The sequence below is a fragment of the Erinaceus europaeus genome, chromosome 7, assembly GCF_950295315.1.
Source record: "Erinaceus europaeus chromosome 7, mEriEur2.1, whole genome shotgun sequence".
Taxonomy (NCBI): domain Eukaryota; kingdom Metazoa; phylum Chordata; class Mammalia; order Eulipotyphla; family Erinaceidae; genus Erinaceus; species Erinaceus europaeus.
The window spans coordinates 106992301-107012827 of record NC_080168.1 but is presented as its reverse complement, the minus strand read 5'-3'; the positions used below and the strand labels follow the sequence as shown (position 1 = coordinate 107012827).

General features: G+C 49.3%; 1 protein-coding gene across 1 annotated transcript; it reads right to left on the bottom strand.

The window, feature by feature from the left end:
- Nucleotides 1–373: 373 nt before the first annotated feature.
- STAT6 (signal transducer and activator of transcription 6) lies at nt 374–20046 on the bottom strand. The gene is made up of 22 exons (XM_016193369.2): nt 19830–20046; nt 14277–14413; nt 13744–13882; nt 13374–13457; nt 11861–11999; nt 11683–11735; nt 11365–11513; nt 9651–9782; nt 9355–9543; nt 9109–9196; nt 8857–8979; nt 7428–7520; nt 6078–6284; nt 3861–3955; nt 3639–3775; nt 3203–3349; nt 2925–2988; nt 2733–2843; nt 2451–2543; nt 1409–1474; nt 1189–1326; nt 374–1101 (listed from the first exon to the last, which is right to left on the bottom strand). Exons 2-22 carry the CDS (start codon nt 14390–14392, stop codon nt 912–914), a joined length of 2553 nt encoding a protein of 850 aa, XP_016048855.1. The 5' UTR covers nt 14393–14413; nt 19830–20046; the 3' UTR covers nt 374–911.
- Nucleotides 20047–20527: the final 481 nt, after the last annotated feature.

Sequence of the window (20527 nt, the reverse complement as noted above, 5' to 3'; positions counted from 1 at the left end):
CCAGACTCTCACCCTCCCTCTGGGTGGGATTGGTAGTTCAGAGCCACCAAAGCTATAGCCACATGCAGAGGTCACGGTCACATGAGTCCCTTTGAGCGCACAGCTGTACTGAATGCCAAGGTTAGTTAGTACCCATGCATCAGAGAGGCCAGCATATGTGCTGGGGTTCCACATAGTGCCTTACTATATGGTCATCACTGGTAAAACCAGACAGGTACGAGATAAGGGCGTATAGCTGACATAATGGCATCTGTGTACTAGTATATTTCAGGTACACACACTTCCACTCTGCTACCCACAAAGGAATTCAACCCTTATCCTTCCACACAGTCTCATACACAGAACCCAAACCCTCCTGACAGGGATCTGGAACTGTTTGGAACATGTTTTTAATCTGGACAAATCCCACAGCAAATGGATGTGGCATTCTTCCTGCCCCAAGGTCGGACCTGCTTCCCATTTCCTGCACCCCACAACCCAGCTCAAGGGGTTCCACTCCCAGTTGCTAGTGCAAATGTGCACATATGTCTACCTGTTTCTACAGGTGTCCCCTGGGCCTTGGATGGAAAGGAAGCCTGCCCTGCCCTGTGCTGTTGCCCAGCCTCTAGTCATTTAGTCCAGTCCTTCAGAAAGTGAGGGTGTGTGTGTGTATTTGCGTGTGCAGGCGCGTTAGGGTGTGTCTCAGGTGCAACTTGAATTTCCCTTCCCAGAGGAAGGAGGGAGAGCAAGAGTGTGGTGGGAGGGCAGGAGTGGATAAGCTCCACCCACTGTCTCCTGGCAGTCTTTCTCCTGACCAGGTGGGGCTAGGAGGACATCTCCCCATCTGCTGCTTGGCAGGAGTACAGGCAAATGTCCAGAACAGTCGTAGGGGCAGAAGAGCTGTTTGTCTGGATTCCCCATTCCAGCCACCATCACCAACTGGGGTTGGCCCTTAGGTCCAGGTGGGACATTGAGATCCCAGGCTGCCCATAGGGGGAGGGCTGCAGAAGAGGCTGGGCTCCTGAGGACCTACCCCCTGACTCCCCTTGCCCTTCCAGGAGAAGCTTGGTGAGGTCCTGTTCCGTGGGAGGGAGCAAGGGCGGGAACATGTCCTCTCCAGCCCTGCCAGGAGGAAGGGAAGATGACAGGATAGGCATGAATCTGCTCCTCTAGCTGCCACCCCCAGCCACCACCCCCGACCACACTCACCAGGTGCCCTGAGGAAACCCCCCCACTGGCTGACTCAGGCAGCTGTCTTCTGCCATGGTCACATCTGAGCAGAGCAGGGACTCAGAGCTGGATACAGCATGCTCCCGAGGCTGGCAAGGCATCAGGCCCCTGCCCGGGCTGGGGAAAGAAGAATCAGGCTGGAGTGGGGGGTCTGAAGCTAGAAATGAGTGGGAATTGTGGGATGGGGGGTATCACTCACTGGGGGTGAGGCTGTTCAAAGGGCAGGGTCATCTGGCTTATGTTGGGGGTCATCGACAGGTGAGGTCTAGAGGTAGAAAAGAAGGCACAATAAAAGAAAGGGAAGGGGCTGGGTGGTGGTGCACCTGGTTGAGCACACGTTACAGTGTGCAAGGACCCAGGTTCAAATCCCTGGTTCCCACCTGCAGGAGGAAAGCTTCACAAGTGATGAAGCAGAGCTGCAAGTGTCTCTCTTTCTCTGTCCTTCTCTATCACCCCTTCCCTCTGTTTTTGGCTGTCTCTATCCAGTAAAAAAATAAAGGTAATAAAAAAATTTAAAAATTTTTAAAAGGGAAGCCTGGGTGGATCCCAACTTGAGGCTCACTGATGATATAGCCTTGAGTGAGCCATCTCTTCCCTGAACTTAGTCTTCTCATCTGTCATGTGTGTATACTGGGTTCTAGGAAGCTGTGGGGGAAGAGGGGTGGACTGAATGAGCTAATTTTTGATGCTTTTTTGCACTCTGAACTTTTGGGGTTCCAGGTCTCCCAGTTCCCATTCACACCACAGCTCCTAGGAGGAAAGATGTTTATGCCCTGAAGAAGAGTTTAGAAGCACCTGAGTGTTACCTGAGGAACAAAAGTGTTCTGGTCACTTCAAGGCCAAAATGAATAAATTTTAAAAAACAGACCTTAAAGGGACATGTATATTTCAGGGATAGGACTGTAATGATACACAGCCCTTTCAGCCAGGCACTGTGATTCACTCCAGATACATTACTAACTCACTTAGCCTTCACCATAATTCTGTGAGGCAGGTGGTGTTACTGCTACACTGTTACCCCCTTCCCAGTTTGCAGATGAAGTAACCTGCCCAAGCCAGTCAGTGGCAAAGTCCCAGTTCAAGCCCATGGAGACCTTGATCTTAACCACTAGTGCCTCAAGGGAATTAGCAGAAGAAACAGAGTATTAGCTATAGACTGCCCTTTTTTTCCCAAAAGAGTCTCTCCTAACTGCCAGTTCCTTCCCCCCCCCCCAGCCCCACCCCCAAGCACATCCACTTACTCTGAGAAGGCTGACAACACACTGACTGGTTCCTCAGGGGGGAGGGCTGGATAAGAGGGGATGGAGTGAGAGTGTTGTGGGTATACCTGGGGCCTGGGGAGAGAAATCACATGCTGTGAGGCCAGTGCTTCTCCTGGGTACCCCCTGCCCCCCCCCAAAGAAGAATTAGGGAATTCCTTTCACAGAGAAGGCAGCTCCTGATATTTTAGTCATGTTCTCCCTGCTGCTTAGCCTGCCAGCCCATTCACACACAGACCACCCCCAGTCCTGCCAAGCCCCTACACCATGTCTGGGCAGATCGGCATATTTAAGGAGGGATCACGGGCCATTCCAAGCTCATAGGTGGACAGCATGGCAGCCATATGGGACTCTGGAGCAGGAAGTGGCTGGTCCCTGTAGGAGGGGAAAAGGTAATTGTGACTGACAAAGAGTGGGAGCTGCCGCCCCTACCACCTACCATGCCTGCAAACTCACCTTTCCACGGTCATCTTGATGGTCGCTGGGACGTAACCCCTGCCGTCCTTACCCATCTGTTCAGCTGTGTAGGGAGGAAAGGAGAGCCATGTGGTACTCCAGAGTGAGGGAGGGAACAGTGAAAAAGATGGGCGTGGCTGCTGTGCAGGTAGAAGGGGGTTACAGAAATGGTGAAAGAATTCAGGAATGATACACAGCATGCACAGAGCAGGATGGGGGAGGGGAGAGGACAGGGCGGAGGTAGGCCAAGGGGAGTCCCAATGCTGGTGCCAGCTCACGCTTGTAGTGGCTCCGGAAAGCTTCGTCCTTGGGTTTCTTGGGATAGAGGTTTTTTAGTTGAGCAAGGTCTCGGATTCGGTCCCCCAGTGAGCGAATGGATAGGTCTTTGGCTGAGAATGGCTGGATGTTCTCTATCTGTGGGGAGCCTGTGCAAGGAAGAAGAGACTGAGTCATCTGTCTAGATGTTCTGCCCTTCTCCAGCCTCCAGAGGACTCATTTTCAGTGTGCCACATAGTGTGGGGGTCCTGAAGGAGGGGGGAACCCCCTAGTCTCCATTCTCAGAGCTCACAGTGGGAAGGTACACAGCTAAACCACAGAAAGACAGAAGAAAGAATCTTCCTGCAGATCAGACTGACACCATGAACACTTCCTTCCCAGGAATAACCCCAGAGTGAGGGCACAGGCACAGAGACAGGATGACTAGGGTGACCTCACCATCCTGGCCCCTGATGACATGCGCAATGGTGATGCCACCGATCTCCGAGTCACTGAAGCGAAGGAGGAAGGTCCCGTCTGGCTCGTTGAGGAGGAGGTTAGTGACATACTGCTTGCTGATGAAACCAATGATCAGCCTGGCCAGAATGAAGAAGAGATGGGCTGGGGGCTCTGGAGGAGCTAGCAGAACTGCTACTTGGGCCATCTGGGCCAAGGACTCACCGATCGGACCAGTAGCTCCGGAGACAGCGTTTGGTGAGGTCCAGGACCCCATCGAACCACTGCCAGAAGGTGAAGCCACGACCAAGCAGGATCTCCTGTGGGACGAGGGGAGCAAGTGTGAGAAGGAAGGGCCAGAGCCAGTGCTGTGAATGCCTGCCTGTAGGACAGAGTCACAGAGCTGAGATCAGTCTGGAGCCAAGACCCTATTCATAGCACTGACCAACACTCAGAACATTGAGGTCTGACACCAAACCAGGCCCTTCCTTCCCATGTATGAATCTATATGCTTCTTACAAACCTGGGAGGTAGCGGCCTACAACTAATTCACCCTACATTTTGTTTTGCTGCCAGGGTTTTACCTAGGACTTCATGCTTATATGATTTCACTACTCCTGGCATCCTGGTGGGCTACCCACCCCCCATCTCTCAGATATTAGGTGAGAGACAAAAAGAGAGGGACAGAGAGAGGAGAGACACCACAGCAGGGTTCCATCATTCATGAAGCTGCCCCTTTGCACAGTGCTTTGGTCCTTGAGTAAGATGAAGTGTATGCTATACTTGGTGAACTAGCTCCCAGTCCCCTAACCACCTCTTTCTTAAAGCTGGAACCTTGGGGGGTTGGGTGGTAGCACAACAGGTTAAGCACATGTGGTGCGAAGCACAAGGACTGGAGTAAGGATCCTGGTTTGATTCCTCCAGCTCCCCAACTGCAGGGGGGTCGCTTCACAAATGGTGAAGCAGGTCTCTCCCCCTCTGTCTCCCATCGTCTCTCAATTTCTCTGTCCTATCCAACAACAAGATCAATGGCAATAGTAACAATAAGACAACAACAAGGGCAATAACAAGGGCAGAAAATGATAAAAAATGACCTCCAGGAGCAGTGGATTCATAGTGTAGGCACCAAGCCCCACCAATAACACCGGAGGCAAAAAATTTAAAAAAGCTGGAACCCTGGAATGGTCAGCTCATTTACCCAGGTCTGTAGCTGGTGAGAGGCAGAAGTGGAGGGAGGGGTTTATAATCACCACACTTCACCCTCCCTAATGATACTTGGGTGAAAGTGGGGTCCAGAGAGGGCAGCTTGAGAGTGTCCTCTCTCTGTACTAGCACATCCTCTACGGACGTGGACTTGCTTTTCTTCCTTTTTTTTTTTTCCCCCTGAGAGAATAGTGCATGGATGCATTTACTCATCCAGTCATCTGTCAAGACACTTTGTTCTCCTTTTCTTATGACAGACCCAGTCCTGACCACATTACTTAGGAGGCAGCAGCAAGATACAATAGCAAGAGGCTGGGGAGAAATCTCACCTAGTTGAGCACTGGACTTGCATGCCTGAGGTTTCTGATTTGTTTTTTTAATGCTGTGATTTATTTATTTTACCAGAGCAATGCTCAGCCCTGGCTTATGGTAATGCTGAAGATTAAACCCGGGACTTTTCATGCCACAAGCATAAAATTCTTTTTGTATAACCATTATGCTATCTCTCCAGCCCAAGATTCCCAGTTCAATCCTCAGTGCTGCATTCACCAGTGTATTCTGGTGTGCATCTCTCTCTCTTTCACACTCTCACTCTTTCTCCTCTTTGTCTCATATGAAACACTCTCATATGTTATTAGAGAGAGAGAAGCAACAATCAGAACCCTGAAGGTTCATTCCAGCCATGCCACACTCCTACTTTGAGGTCTTCACCAGTCTACATAACCCTTGGAGCATCAGGCTCCTGGTATGTAAAGTGGGGATAAGAACACCAGCTTGCAAGGATGCTGAGAGGGTGAAGTGAGATGACACACAGGCAGGGCTAAGCCCAGTGCCTAGTTACCCTCACGACATACATCCCTGCAAGGTTTCATCCCAATTTTTGCAGTAGGAACTATTTTCCCCATGGGTCAAAGTCATTTTGAATTTCAGCTGTTTACACACAATAAGTCATGGAAGTCATTGGTTCAGCAAGAGGACAAAGGGTTCCCGGACCAAGCCCTAAGGGCTGCCAGAGAACACATCCTTTAGGCTAACCCCAGAGCTGAGGTGTCTCTTTGCCTTAGCAGAGAGGCTACTACAGAGACTTGACCCTAGCCATGATGGCAGCCATGACAGGATACTGGGCAGAAGTTGGAGAGGTCTTGAGTAGCTTAGGACTGAAGAGTGTGTGTGTGTGTCTGTGTGTGTGTCTGTGTGTGTCTGTGTGTCTGGGGGGGGGGTAAAAGGGTTGGGAATGACCTTGTTGAACTGTGACCAGGACACAGAACGGTGCTGGAAGGCCTCCATGCTGAGGCTGTTATCACTGAAGATCTTCTGAGCCAGGAAGAGGAAGTGCTCAGGGAGCAGCCCCTGGTTGGTCCCCACCTCGGCCATGAACTTGAGGTTCAGAGTTTCACACATCTTCTCCCAGGGCACTCGCTCAGCCACCACAAAGGGCACACGGTCCTGAGGTGAAGGGAGAAGGGAAGCACCTGAACTGTCAGCCCTGCCTCAGGTGGGTCTCATCTTTCCTGTCTCCCCCAGGCTGCCTCTCCCCTGCCCTGTCCCTCTGAGTTCACTCTCAAACTGGTACTTTTCAACAGTAGTTTTAGCTGCAACAACACAGCTTAGTGGGTAAAGCTCAGGGCTAAGCCTGAGGACCAATGTTTAATCCCTGGTGTTCCATATACCAGAATTCTGGCCTACAAACCCTTGTGATAGCTCACCCAGTACAACGAGGCCCCAGGTTGGAGCATCAGCACTACATGGGTGCATCCCAGCATCAGGGAATCTCCAGGGATGATGGAGTGGTGCTGTGATGTTTCTTCCCCTCTTCTCTCATCCTCATATACATATATGTATACATATATGTATGTAAATGTGTGTGTATATATACTTGAAAGGAAAATAAAGGAAAAGATGTAGACATGGGGGGGGAGTCAGGCTATAGCACAGCTGGTTAAGTGCACGTGGCACAAAGTGCAAGGACCAGCTTAATGATCCCGGTTCGAGCCCCCCTGCTCCCCACCTGCAGGGGAGTCACTTCACCAGCAGTGAAGCAGGTCTGCAGGTGTCTTTCTCCTCCCTTCTCTTCCCCTCCTCTCTCCATTTCTCTCTATCCTATCCAACAACAACAACATCAGTAACAACAATAACTACAACAATAAAAAATAAGGACAACAAAAGGGAATAAATATTTTTTTAAAAGTGTGCTCTACCACATGAGTTGTCTTCTGGTCCCAAAGTAAATCATTAAAAACAACATGAGGTGGCAAGATAAACCACAGGGTAGGGCAACTGCCTTGCCATGCTATCAGCCCCAGTTTGAGTCCTGACATCACATGGGAGTGTCACAGCATCTCTGGTGCTCTGGTGTTTCTCCCTCTGTCTGTCTCCTGGTTTGAATGAAAAAGCAGCCTGACAATAGTGAAACTGTGCATATGTGAGGCCCCAGATTGTCAAACAAATACAGCATGAAGCATGATAGTTGTTTAGACAGCAGGTCTACGAGAAGGTTCTAATTTAGGTCCCTTCCACTTGAACATGCCTGTCACCCCACCAGCCTGCACCTGTCCCTGTCCCTCTGACTCCTTCCAGATCCTTCCTCACCATTTCAGAGAAGGCATTGTCCCACAGGATGGTAGCTTTGGCATTGTTGTCTTGGTTGCCATGGACGATGACCACCAGGGGCAGAGACAGGGCCTGGAGGTGGGATGTAGAGAGAAGGCTTTGCTGATGGGGCTAAAGGCTTTCCTCAGGGGCTGATTCCAAGGGTGAAGGGAAGTGACTGGACACACACAAAGGAGTTCAAGCCTCTTGGTGTGCTGTGAAACACATTCTGGAACATAGTTATGGTCTCACTGTGAAGAACTGGTTATGTATCTGCACTAAGGAGCTGGATCTCCAGCTGCCCATGGCCCCCTCCAACACTCAGCAGTTGGGTGACCTGGGCACTTACTCCATCTCCTGTCGCCACGTCCTTATCTGCAAAGAGAGGCTAGTCATGATAGTGGCCTTGTCATGATAGTGTGAAAACTACATGACTAATCTTCAAGAAATATGGAAAAAATGAAAATAAGAAGAATGCAATGATAAAAGGATGGTTCAGGTCTGTCAGGCTTGTAACATGCTTTAGGCCAGTAACCATGGACTGAACTCAATTCTTTTCATTGACTGTGACTTCTCCAAAATTAATATTTTAATGCTGAGGTGCTCTGATTCTCTCATTAATAAGTTAATGAATTAATTTTTTTTTAGGCTAGAGCACTGCTCATCTGTGACTTATAGTGATGCTGGGGATTGAACCTGGGACCTCAGAGCCTTGGCATGAAAGCTTTTAGCATAACCACTATGCTGTTTCCCGACCCACAAATCTTCAAATAAATAATAAGAGCCAAGGGGTGGCATACCTGCTTGGGTACATACATTGAGAGTGCACTTAACAATGTGCAAGGACCCAAGTTCAAAGCCCCTGGTCCCCACCTGCAAGGGGAAGCTTTGTAAGTAGTGAAGCAGGGCTGTAGGTCTCTCTCTCTCTCTCTTTCTCTCTCACCATCTCCTTCTCTTTCAATTTCTGTCTCCATCCAAAATAAATACAATAAATAAATAATAAAGAAGAAGAAATGTAGGGTTGGACTTATAAAGCACGAGGCCCCAGGTTCAGTCCCAGCACCACCATAAACCAGAGCTGAGCAGTGCTCTGGGGAAAAAAGAAAAAGAGGGTGGAGGATAGATAGCATAATGGATATGTAAACAGACTCTTGTGCCTGAGACTCCAAAGTCCCAGGTTCAATCCCCTGTGCCACCATAAGCCAGAGCTGAGCAGTGCTCTGGTAAAAGAAAGAAAAAGAAATTCAAGTGACGTGGATGTGCGAGACTTAGCCAGTGCACAAAGCGTGTAGGAAGTGCTACAGTTCCCACATTGCTGTCCCTGGCCCCAACCCAGGCATTTGGGATGGGGTGGGGTAGGGGGAAAGCTCCAGGTTGCGCTGTGTGGCCTGGAGGGGACTGGATGGGAAGGCCCAGGGCCCTGGTTCACCTGTAGTTGGATGGGGAGCTTGCTGGGCCCCAGTGTGAAACTGGTGGAGAAGAGCACAGCACACTTCTCCTCGGTGACAGACTCAGTGCCCTTTCTCTCACAACGCTTGATTTTCTTCAGGAGCTGCAAGGGGAGGGAGAAGAAGAACAGAATTAGGCCTGAGACCACCCCCCAACACACACACACACACACACACACACACACACACACACACACACACACACACTCCTCCAAGGACCCTAAAGTCCTCACCAAGTTCTTGAAGAGGGCAGAGCAGCAGTTCCCGGGGATACTATTCTCCAGTGGCACTGTGTGGTTGATGATTTCTCCAGTGCTTTCTCTGCCAGGAAGGGAGAAAAACATGTTCTGCTCTCCACTTAGGTTCCCATTTGACCCCATCAGGGTACCACAACCCCATTCCAGCCCCATGGGTCCCTCCTTTTCCTCCCTGCCTTGACTATTCCATATGCCCACTGTCCTCATCCAGCACCAGCTTACGTTCCAGCCCCCGGTCCCTGGGGCATGCTGAGCTCCCTCGCCTGCTTCTCGGTCACCATGTCCGCCCTGACCAGAGGAGGCTTGGTTGCAGACCCCAGGAACCTAAGACCCAGCAGGAACCGGACCCCAGCCTGAAACTTGGTCTGAGTCTTCAGAACCTGAGGGGGCTGCTTCTCCACCAGGAAAGAGCTAGGAGTGAGGACACAAGAGGAGTTAGAAATTGGGGCCATCTCCACACTCAATGCTCTTCCTTCCTGAGGATGTACTGTGGACAGACTGGGGACCATGGCACATACCTGGTGACCAGGGCTCGAAGGACTTCATCCAGCCGCTTAATCAATGAGGCCCGGGTCTTGGGCTCAAGCTCCCCACCAGCAGCCCCCACTTCCTGCTGCAACTGGGAATAAATGTCCACCAGGCTCTCACACCTGGGGCCAGGACACAGGTCAGGGGGCACAGGGTTCAGGCTGCCCACTCCAGTCCATACCCCTTGCCTCTAAGTCCAGGAAGGAAGCAGGAAAGTGTGTGTAGAGAGGTGATGTGAGTGGTGGGAATGACTGGGCTACCGGGGTCCCAGGGCCTGCCTTGGCTCTGAGTGGGAGGTTCTCAGTGCTTAGAGCACCTCTGGAAATCCAGCACCTCTTCCCCAGACCTATTCTACCCAGGCCAGTATCAGCATAAATGGTGCTTTTGCACAAATTGGAAGGTGTCTGAGCCAAACAGGAAAAAAAAAAAAAAAAAAAGGGAGGGGGATAGCAAGAAAGACACCACAATGTTTATTTGAAAAGACTCTCATGCCTAAAGTTCCAAGGTGGCTCTGAAGTCCCAGATTCAATCCCCAGCACCATCAGAAACCAGAATTGAGCAGTGCTCTGATAAATAAATAAATAAATAACAACAATAAAGGAGGAGGCAGTAATACACCCAATAGAGTGTGCATAGTACCATAATGTTAACATGTGCAAGGACCTGGGATCAAACACCTAATCCCCAATGCTTCTAACAAACACCTAATCTAAAGCTTCTCAAGCATTGGAACAGTGCTGCAGGTCTCTCTCTCTCGCCCCATTATTATTTCTATCTATAAAAAAAAGAAGAAATTTTTAAAAAAGAAAAGAAAAATATGGCCTTCAGGAGGCATGGAGTCAATGTTTGGACCCCTACCACCAGTGACCCTGATAGAAAAATAAACAAACAAACAAATAAATCAAGAGATAGCTCACCCAGTAGAGGGCACACTTTACCATGTGTAAAGATCTGAATTCAAGTTCCTGATCCCAGAATAGAGTACCACACACAGGAGAAGCCCCATTAACAGACATGCAGTTCTATGGAATCAGTCTCTCTCCTTCCCCCTCACTCCTCTCTCCCTCCCCTTCCGTTTCTATCAGAAATCAAAAAGGGAAGAAAACATCTGTAAGGGAGTGATAGAATCACACATGCTCAAGATCTTGGTGGGCAAAATAGGGATGGTGGTGAAGGTTCAAGCCCCCCAGTCTCCATCTGCAAGGGGAAAGTTCACAAATGGTGAAGCAAGTCTGCAGGTGTCTCTCAGTCTCTCTCTCTATATATATCCCCTGTTCTCTCAGTTTCTGGCTGTTTCTATCAAATAAATAAAGATAAGAAACAAAAAGAAAGAAAGAAGGAAAGAAAGAAAAGAAAAGCAGGAGCTATTGCATCTGAGGAAATAGCTCAACTGTGTTTGCAAGTCTGAGGTTCCCATTTCTATCCCTGACACCACAGATGCCAGAGTGGTACTCTGTCTTCTCTCTGTTTCATGGGAATTCTCTCTCTTGCATATGTACTAAATAAAATAAATCTTAAAAGAAATTTTAAGAAAGCATGAATTGAATGCACTCCCACTCAAGCTAGGCCCAACCTGAGCAGCAGTGTACATGGCTCTGTGGGTGCGGGCCACACTGAGGTCTGGCCCAGCTCCCTCTCACATGCGTGGGCCTCTAGTAGGGACAGCAGGTGCCCACTCCTGCTCTCCGTCAGCCATGCTCCAACCTCTCCTGTAGCGGTGCCAGGCTCTCCTCAAAGGGCGCGCCGTTCCCTGCCAGCTGCTGTTGCCGTTTCCAAATCTGGATCCTTTTCAGCACCAGCACCTGGGCAGCCTCCAGCTCCCCCACGTTCTCCTGCAGCAGTGTGGCCAGGTCCTGTAGGGAGGGGTGATGGTGGTGCTGAGCAGGCAGAAGGGTCCTTCTCTCTCCAGCATCCCTGTCCCCATGGGGGCTATTCTCTAGCCCCCCTCTCCCACACACAGATAAGAGATCCCTCATAGCTGGTCGCTACAGCCCAACCTCCACCTTTCAGCCCATTACTCACCTTACTTGGCCCAGTCCCATTGGCAGAAGTTTCTATCAAGCTGTGCAGGGACACTGAGGGTTGAAGCAGAAACGGGTGTAGTGATATTTGAGGCCCAGTTATGGCTGAGACCCAGGAGGAAGTTGCTCCCATATACTACCCCCCAAACCCCCTTTAGGTTCTTGGCCCAGGCTCCCACCTTGGCCAGCCTCAGCCTGCTGCTGCAGGGCTTCTCGGAGAAGGCGGGTTTCCCCCACGTGGTGCTTCAGTCTCTGCAGGATTGTGCTAAACTTGAGCTCTTCCTGCTTCCAGTGAAAGGGCATTGGCAGGTGACGGAACTGCACAAGAGGGACAGATGCCAAGAGGTGAAGCACTCTCCCATCCCTCTACACTTGGCTTCCACTCCCTAACAACGTACCTGCCCTCACACTCTGCAGAGTATGATTTACTTATTAACGAAGTAAATAAATAAGATTTACTATTCATTAATGAGAGAGAGAGAGAGAGAAGGAAAACCAGAGCATCACTTTGGCACATGCAATGCCAGGGATCAAACTCTATACCTCATGCTTATAAGTCCAACATTCTAGCCACTGTACCACCTCCTGGGTAGCCAGATCTTCTTTTTTGTTTGTGATTTGCTTTGTTTTGCTTGGTTGTTTTCCAGACCAATGCTTAGCTCTGGCATATGATGATGTGGGGGTATTGAACCTAGAACCTTGGAGCCTCAGACATTAGAGTATATTTGCATAACCATTATGCTATCTCCTTCATCTCTAGATCACTTCTTTTTTTTTTTTTTAATTTTTATTTATTGATTGATGAGAAAGATAGGAGGAGAGAGAGAAAGAGCCAGACATCACTCTGGTACATGTGCTGCCGGGGATTGAACTAGGACCTCATGCTTGAGAGTCCAGAGCTTTGTCCACTGTGCCACCTCCTGGATCACTCTAGATCACTTTTTAAAAAAGATTTTATTTATTTATTAATGAGAAACATAAGAGGATAAAGAGCCAGACATCTGGTACATGTGCTGCCGGGGACTGAAATCAGGACCTCATGCTTGAGAGTCCGATGCTTTATCCACTGTGCCGCCTCCCGGACCACTCTAGATCACTTTTTATTTCTGGCTTCCTTCTTTCTCCTTTCTGACCTTTTCCCCTGATCTTTTGGAATTTCATGGGCATAAGGCATCTCTCCTGGCAGAATCTGCTTTTTTTTTGCCACCAGGGCTATTAGTGTGGCTTGGTGCCAGCATTACAAATCCACTGCTCCTGGTAGCCATTTTTTTCCTTTCTATTCTGTTTGATAGAACAGAGATAAATTGAGAGAGGAAGGGGAGATAGGGAGAGAGTAAGATAGACACCTTCAGACCTGCTTCACCACTTGTGAAGTATCCTTCCTGTAAGCTACGATTAGGGACTCAAACCTGGGTACTTGGTAATGTGTGTACTCAACTGGGTGAACCACTGCCCACCCCCAGAATCTGTTCTTTACCCCCTATTTATCCTCCCTAGGTCTCACTACCCTCAGTCCTTTATTTAAAGCTTCTAAGGCTTGACTTGGGGTTCACTGTCAAGGGACCTCTTTGGGTCACTCTAGACCCAGAACCCAGAGCCTTTCCTAAAATTCAAATTCTTTCCCATTTCTCATGACTCAGGCTAAAGTCCTAGGGAGCTGAAGTGGGGTGGGAAGTGAGGTGTTATGGATACCTGTTCCATAATAGCTTTTTTCTCTCCTTGAAGTATTTGTCTGAAAGTAGCTACCAGCTTCAGGGGGTCCCGCTGATATATGCTCTATGGAAAAGAAAGGTGTTGGAGAGTGTTAGCTTGGCTCTTGTCCACATCATTCTCCCATTCACTCTCCCCATTCATTCACATATACACTGAAAGACAGTCCAACTGTAGACTCCAGAAGTTTTCATGCATTTGAATGTTCTTAAAATCTAATTTGCATGCTAGCAAATAGCTGCCCACAGGAATGCCAACTTCTTCCAGTGTCCGACCAATTTTCTGTCGGTATCCCATGCTTTCCAGAGCTCCAGTGCCCTGCTCAGACCTTCCTGGCTTCCTGTCCCCTTACCTCCAGAGTGCTGATGTGCTGCAGGAGCGTGCTCCCCTCGCCCTGCTCTCCAGTGGAGGTCTGCAGGCGCTGCACGGTGGCAGACAGCAATGCACTGGCCATGTTGTGGCAGAAAGTGTCGGAGCCAACCAGGAACTCCCTGCAGGTAGACAGTGCCAAGCAGCTCCAGGTCAGGGCTTCAGCCTCTTCCACCCAACAGCTCAGCAGCTCCTTTCTCCCTCCTAGTCTCTTCAGCCATCTGCAGCTCTCACCCACACCTCCTTGTCCCCCAAGACCAGCTGCTTCAGGAAGTGCCCATGCCCGCCCCCCACCTCCAGCTGTAGTCTCCTTCCTCTTTGGCTCAGCCTCTCAAGGAGACAGGAATTCCGAGTATCAACACACACAGTCCACTTGATGTGACAGAAACTTCCCAGTAAAGCTAGGTGAACCCCATGAAAGAACAGGTCCAAGTCCCGAAGTGGAGAGGAGAACACTAAAAGAGGAGAGGTGGGTGAGGGAGACCTGGGGACCAGCCTGGGCCAGCCAGAACTCACCAGGGTTGGTTCTCTAGCCAGTCCCCCAGAAGATGCCGCAGGTGTTGAGGAAAGTCAATGTAAAGCCGCTGCAATTTCTCTGGGGGCATCTTGGAAACCAGGTCCCACAGAGACATGATCTGGGGTTTGGAGGGTGCCTGGAGGAAAGGAAGGTATGCACTGGGAGAGGCTCTCGTGGAAGCTGGCCTGTGCTGTGGGCGGACAGGGATGACCTGTTGGCAGCTCCTCTGCCCCGCCCTCCCCCATTGCAGCCAGGCCACCTCCAGCCAGGGACTCCCCTGGTTAATGATGGAGACAGTCATTCCTTCAGTAGGAGACACAGTAAGGAAGGAGGAACAGAGTCATAGTCAGAATGAGGGGTGGGGTGGGCACAAGGGAGATGGGACAGTGGGGAAAGTGAAAAGGTAGAGGATGTTCCAGACTTGGTGGTGTGGGTCCTAGGGTCCAGGGACCTCCCCTCTGTGTACACTTATCTTCATCTATAGAACACAGAGCTTGAGGGAGTCGGGCAGTAGTGCAGTGGGTTAAGCACACATGGCGCTAAGCACAAGGACCTGATGCTGGTTGGAGCCCCTGGCTCCCCACCTGCAGGGGAGTGGCATCACAGGCAGTGAAGCAGGTCTGCAGGTGTCTATCTTTCTCTCCTGCCTTTCTGTCTTCCCCTCCTCTCTCCATTTCTCTCTGTCCTATCTAACAACGACGACATCAACAACAACAATAATAACTACAACAACAATGAAAAACAACAAAGGAAACAAAAAGGGAAAATAAGTATAAAAACATTTTTTTAAAAAACTAATAAAAAAAAAGAACACAAAACTTGGGTAAAAGCATAATTTTCTCTCTCTCTTTTTTTTTTTTTGCCTCCAGGGTTATTGCTGGGGCTTGGTGCCTGCACCACGAATCCACTGCTCCTAGAGAGCATTTTTTTTCCCCTTTTTAACTTGCTGCACTACTGCTCGACTCCCAAAAGCACAATTTTCTTTATCTTTCTAAAATTTTTATTGTCTTTATTTATTGGATAGAGATAGTCAGAAATTAAGAGAAAGGGTGGTAGAGAGGGAGAGAGACAGAGACACCTGCAGCACTGCTTCACCACTCATGAAGCTTGCTCCCGAAGGTAGGGACAGGGGGCTTGAACCCAGATCCCTGCATATTGTAACACATATACTCAACCAGATGCGCCCCCGTTTTAAAGATTTTATGTATTCATGAAGAAGGTAGGAAGAAAGAGAGAAAGAGAACCAGACACCACTCTGGTACATGTACTGCTGGGGATGGACCACATGCCTGGTAGTCCAATGCTTTATCTGCTCTGCCACCACTAAAAGCATAATTTTCTAAGCTTTTTAAAGCAGTGAACAATTTTAACCTGTGGAATCCCAGTTGAAGACTAAATTTATAACTGGGGTTTCTCTGTTGAAAAGCAAATGTGGAAGGTCTCCTCCTGTCTCCTGGCCCTAGAAATGCCCTTACAGAAATCTTTTAAAATTCCAGGGTTCTGGCACTGGGGAGACAGATAATGGTTATGCAAAAGACTTTCAGGCCTGGGGCTGCAAAGTCCCAGGTTCAATCCCCAGCACTATCATAATCCAGAGCTAAGTGCTCTGGATTACAGTGCTCTGGGTCTTTCTCTCTGTATCTCTAATTAAAGTAAAAGAAACAAAATATTTTTAAAACTCCAGGGTTCCATGAAATAATTAAAAATCACCAGGTTAGGGGCCAGGTGGTGGTGCACCTGATTAAGCATACACATTACAATGCACAAGGACCCAGGTTCAAGTCCCTGGTCCCCACTTGCAAGGGAAAGCTTCATGAGTGGTGAAGCAGGGCTACAGGTGACTCTCAGTCTCTTTCTCTTTCTATCTTCCCCTCCTTCTCAATTTCTGTCTTTATCTAATAAATAAATAAATAAATTTTAAAAGTCACCAGGCTAGATGATGGTGATGGCAGTAATAATAGCTAGTAATTATTGAGCACTTGCTGCTGAGGAAAGAGCTCATCTGGCAGAACATCAGACTTGCATGACCGAGGTTCTCATTTTGATCCCTGGTGCTGCCATGTACCATAGTGATGCTGGGGCTAATCTGCCTCTCTCTCTCTCTCATGTGAAACTCTCACTTTTTCTCATAAGAAACAAGTCATATAGTGGCTCAGGAGGTGGCACAGTGGATAAGGCACTGGACTCTCAAGCATGAGGTCCCAAGTTCAATCCCCAGCAGGACACGTACCAGAGTGATGTCTGGTTCTTTCTCTCTCTCTCTCTCTCTCTCCATCTATCTTTCTCATTAATAAATAAACTATTAAAAAAAAAAAGAAGCAGGGAATTGGGCGGTAGCACAGCGGGTTAAGTGCACATGGCGCAAAGTGCAAGGACCAGCATAAGGATCCCAGTTCTAGCCCCCAGTTCCCCACCTGCAGGCGAGTTGCTTCACAAGTGGTGAAGCAGGTCTGCAGGTGTCTCTCTTTCTCTCCCCCTCTCTGTCTTCCCCTTCTCTCTCCATTTCTCTCTGTCCTACCCAACAATGATGACATCAGCAACAACAACAATAACAACTACAACAATAACAGGAGTCGGGTGGTAGCGCAGCGGGTTAAGCACAGGTGGCGCAAAGCGCAAGGACCGGATTAAGGATCCCGGTTCGAACCCTTGGCTCCCCACCTGCAAAGGAGTCACTTCACTGTCAGTGAAGCAGGTCTGCAGGTGTCTTTCTCTCTGTCTTCCCCTCCTCTCTCCATTTCTCTCTGTCCTATCCAACATCGACGACAACAATAATAACTACAACAATAAAAAAGGGGCAACAACTACAACAATAAAACAAGGGCAACAAAAGGAATAAATAAATAAATATTAACAAAGAAACAAATCCTATAAATCTTCAAAGTTATCTTTTAAAAATATTAAGCATTATGTAAGAGGCATCATATAAAATGCACTAATTAGAGTCTCTCAAAACAATTCTTTAATTTTTTATATTTATTTATTTATTGGAGATAGACAGCAAGAAATTGAGAAGCAAGGGTTGGATAGAGAGGAAGAGAGAGACACCTGCAGCACTGCTTTACTACTCGTGAAGCTTTCCCCATGCAGGCGGGGACCAGGAACTTGAACCTGGGTCCTTGCACATTGTAACATGTGCACTCAACCAGATGTGCCACAACCCAGCCCCAAGTCTCAAAACAATTTTAAAAATGCACACTTGCTGGGCGGTGGCACACCAGGTTAAGAGCACATAGTAAAAATGCACACTTATCCTCTTTCACAGATAAAGAAACTAAGGCCCATGGCCCAGGAGGTAGTACAGTGGTAGAACTCTAGACTAAGAAGCGTGAGGTTGCACAGTCAATCCCTGTACTACTATAGCAGAGCGCTACTCCAACCTCTCTCACTCTCATAAAATAAACATAGTAAATACAAAAATAAACAAATATGCAGCCTGGGAGATTGCACAGTGGATGTGTTTCTTGTTTTAAAAATTTTCAATTATGGGAGTTGGGCGGTAGTGCAGCAGGTTAAGCACATATGGCACGAAGTGCAAAGACCTGCATAAGGATCCCGGTTCGAGCCCCCCTGCTCCCTACCTGCAGGGGAGTGGCTTCACAGGCTGTGAAGCAGGTCTGCAGGTGTCTATCTTTCTTTCCCCCTCTCTGTCTTCCCCTCCTCTCTCCATTTCTCTCTGTCCTATCCAACAATGACGACATCAATAACGACAACAATAATAACAACAACAACAACTATAAAACAACAAGGGCAACAAAAGGGAAAATAAATTTAAATATTTTAAATTATATTTATTTGGTAGAGACATCCAGAAATTGAGAGGGTAGGGGGAGGTAGAAAGGGAGAAAGACAGAGAGACACCTGCAGCACTGATTCACCTCTTGCAAAGCTTTCCCCCTGCAGGTGGGGACTGGGGGCTTGAACCTAGGTCCTGTGCATTGTAACATGTGCACTCAAACAGGTGTACCCCTTGGAAAATGTGCTGGATTTGCAAGTATGGGGTCCTGAATTTGATGCCTGCCATCACACATTCTCTGTCATATATATTATACAATTATCAAATAAATATATAACACAAATTATTAATATATATTTAAATATTTATTCTCTTTTGTTGCCCTTGTTTTGTTTATTTATTTTTTTTAGTCATTGTTAAATAGGACAGAGAGAAATGGAGAGAGGAGGGGAAGACAGAGAGGGGGAGAGAAAGATAGACACCTGCAGACCTGCTTCACAGCCTGTGAAGCCACTCCCCAGCTGAGATCCTTCCATGGGTCCTTGCGCTTTGTGCCACATGCGTTTAACTCGCTGCGTTACCACCGGACTATATATATATATATATATATATATTTTATTTTTTTTTTTTAAGAGGAAGAAAGTTAGAATTAGCTTCTTACACTTGTCAAGACTACCCTGAAAGCAAGTTCAGAAATCAGGATTTGATTCCAAGTGGGCCTTAGCCACCAGCTTGAAATGTTAGGCACCCTACTGAATCCTGTCATCCTAAGAGAAGGCAGAAGATAAGGATGGAAGGGAAAAGAGAAAGGAGAGAGGAAAGGAAGAGTTAAGAGCAGGGGAGAGGGTTGCACATACACTTCTGGAAGGAGTAGGTGAACTAGTGGCTCCCCAAGTTTTCCCAGTTCATGTTCCTCATATGAAACGTCCCTTTCCCAGAGACCCAGGGAGGGGATGGGGATGGAAAGTCCCTGGGTGTCCCCCAATTCAGTACCCTAAGTCCTGTTGGTGGAAGACAGGGAGAGAGGGAGAAAGGGAAAGAGGGAAGGAGGGAGGGAGGGGCCAACAGGGGGCGTGGCCACCATGCCCCCTCCGCCCACCATGCCCCCTCCACCCCAGGACAGACAGCCTGCTCTGTCCAGAATCCTCCTGCTTCGATGGCCTAAAGCCCATCACTTCACCCCCTGTTTCCCTGCCCTCTGACCACCGGACCACAGGATCAAAAGTCAAAGGCGCTTCTCTGAGTTGCCCAATTGGGGGGTGGGGGCGGAGCCAGGCCAGCACGAGGAGGGTTAACCCCGCGGGAAATCTCGACTCTCCCGGCAGCTCGCAGGGCATCTTTAAGGGGGAATTCCACCCCCCCCTTTCCTGGAGCACCATGAGGTCTACTGCTGGGGCTCACTCACCCCCAGCCACACCCTTGAACAGGACCCTTGGGGGGAGCAGGGTGGGGTTTGTTAGCGATCTCCTGCTCTCTAGCATCGGCCTGCTAAGGAGGGGCAACCACTTCCCCCAGGGGCAGAAGGGTACTTCGGAATCCCCCTTCTTTGACTTCACATGTCCCGGGAGGGGAGGGAGTAAGATGTGGAAAAAGTGACCTGGGGGACGTGGGTGAGAGCACTGGGCCTGCACCCACCCCAGATTCCTCTGAGTTTGAAACCGTCCAAACCCAGAGCCACCAACTGAAACCAGTTCTTGGGGGGACCTTCCACCCTGTAAAAGGGAGGATCCTCAGAGACACCCCCCTACCCAGCCACCTCCCCACACACTCAAAGTCAGAGGCCCCCACCCTCCCCTCCTCCAAGCTATCCCCTCACCTTGGCAACCCCTCTGTTGTCTTCTCCCTCTCAGTGGGCGCTGCCAGGCCCCATGGGACTGTAGCTCTGTCCAGCGAGTTCAGGGCTGGCCCTGGGAGCACCCCCTTCACCACCACTGAAACACACACACACACACACACACACACACACACACACACACACACTCCTCTCAGTCCTCCCTCTTCAGAGTAAGCAGTGGCTGCCCCAGCCCGCTGTTTCCGGCTTCTCTGACTACCCAGGTCCCTCCCTGGAGCTCTGACGACACAGAGAAGAGAAAGTGGGCTGGAGGAGGAAGAGGAAGAAAGTGGGGTGAGAGCCTCGGCCTCCTGTGCTGGGTGGGGGAGCACAGGGAGAGGGAATCATGACTAGGACTTGGGGGCTCTGGTGACAGGCTGTAGGGGAGACAGCCACATTTTTCTCAGAAAGGACTAACTTCTCCAGGAAGTGCCCAGTGATCAAGCAGAGACTTGCCACCCCAAACTGACACCAACTTTGTCGGGGACCCCCGGGTTTGGGCCAGGAAGACCTGTGTCCCCCCGCACACACACACAAAGACACCCACAAGGCTTCTGAAAAAGCAAATCCCTCTGGGCTTTGCACTCCCCCCTATGGAGGACCCCGTCAGCTAGCTGCAGCTCTGAAGCAGCTGGGAGTCCGAGGTCCCCCTCCCTTTGGACGGGAACGCCTCAGAGGTCTCA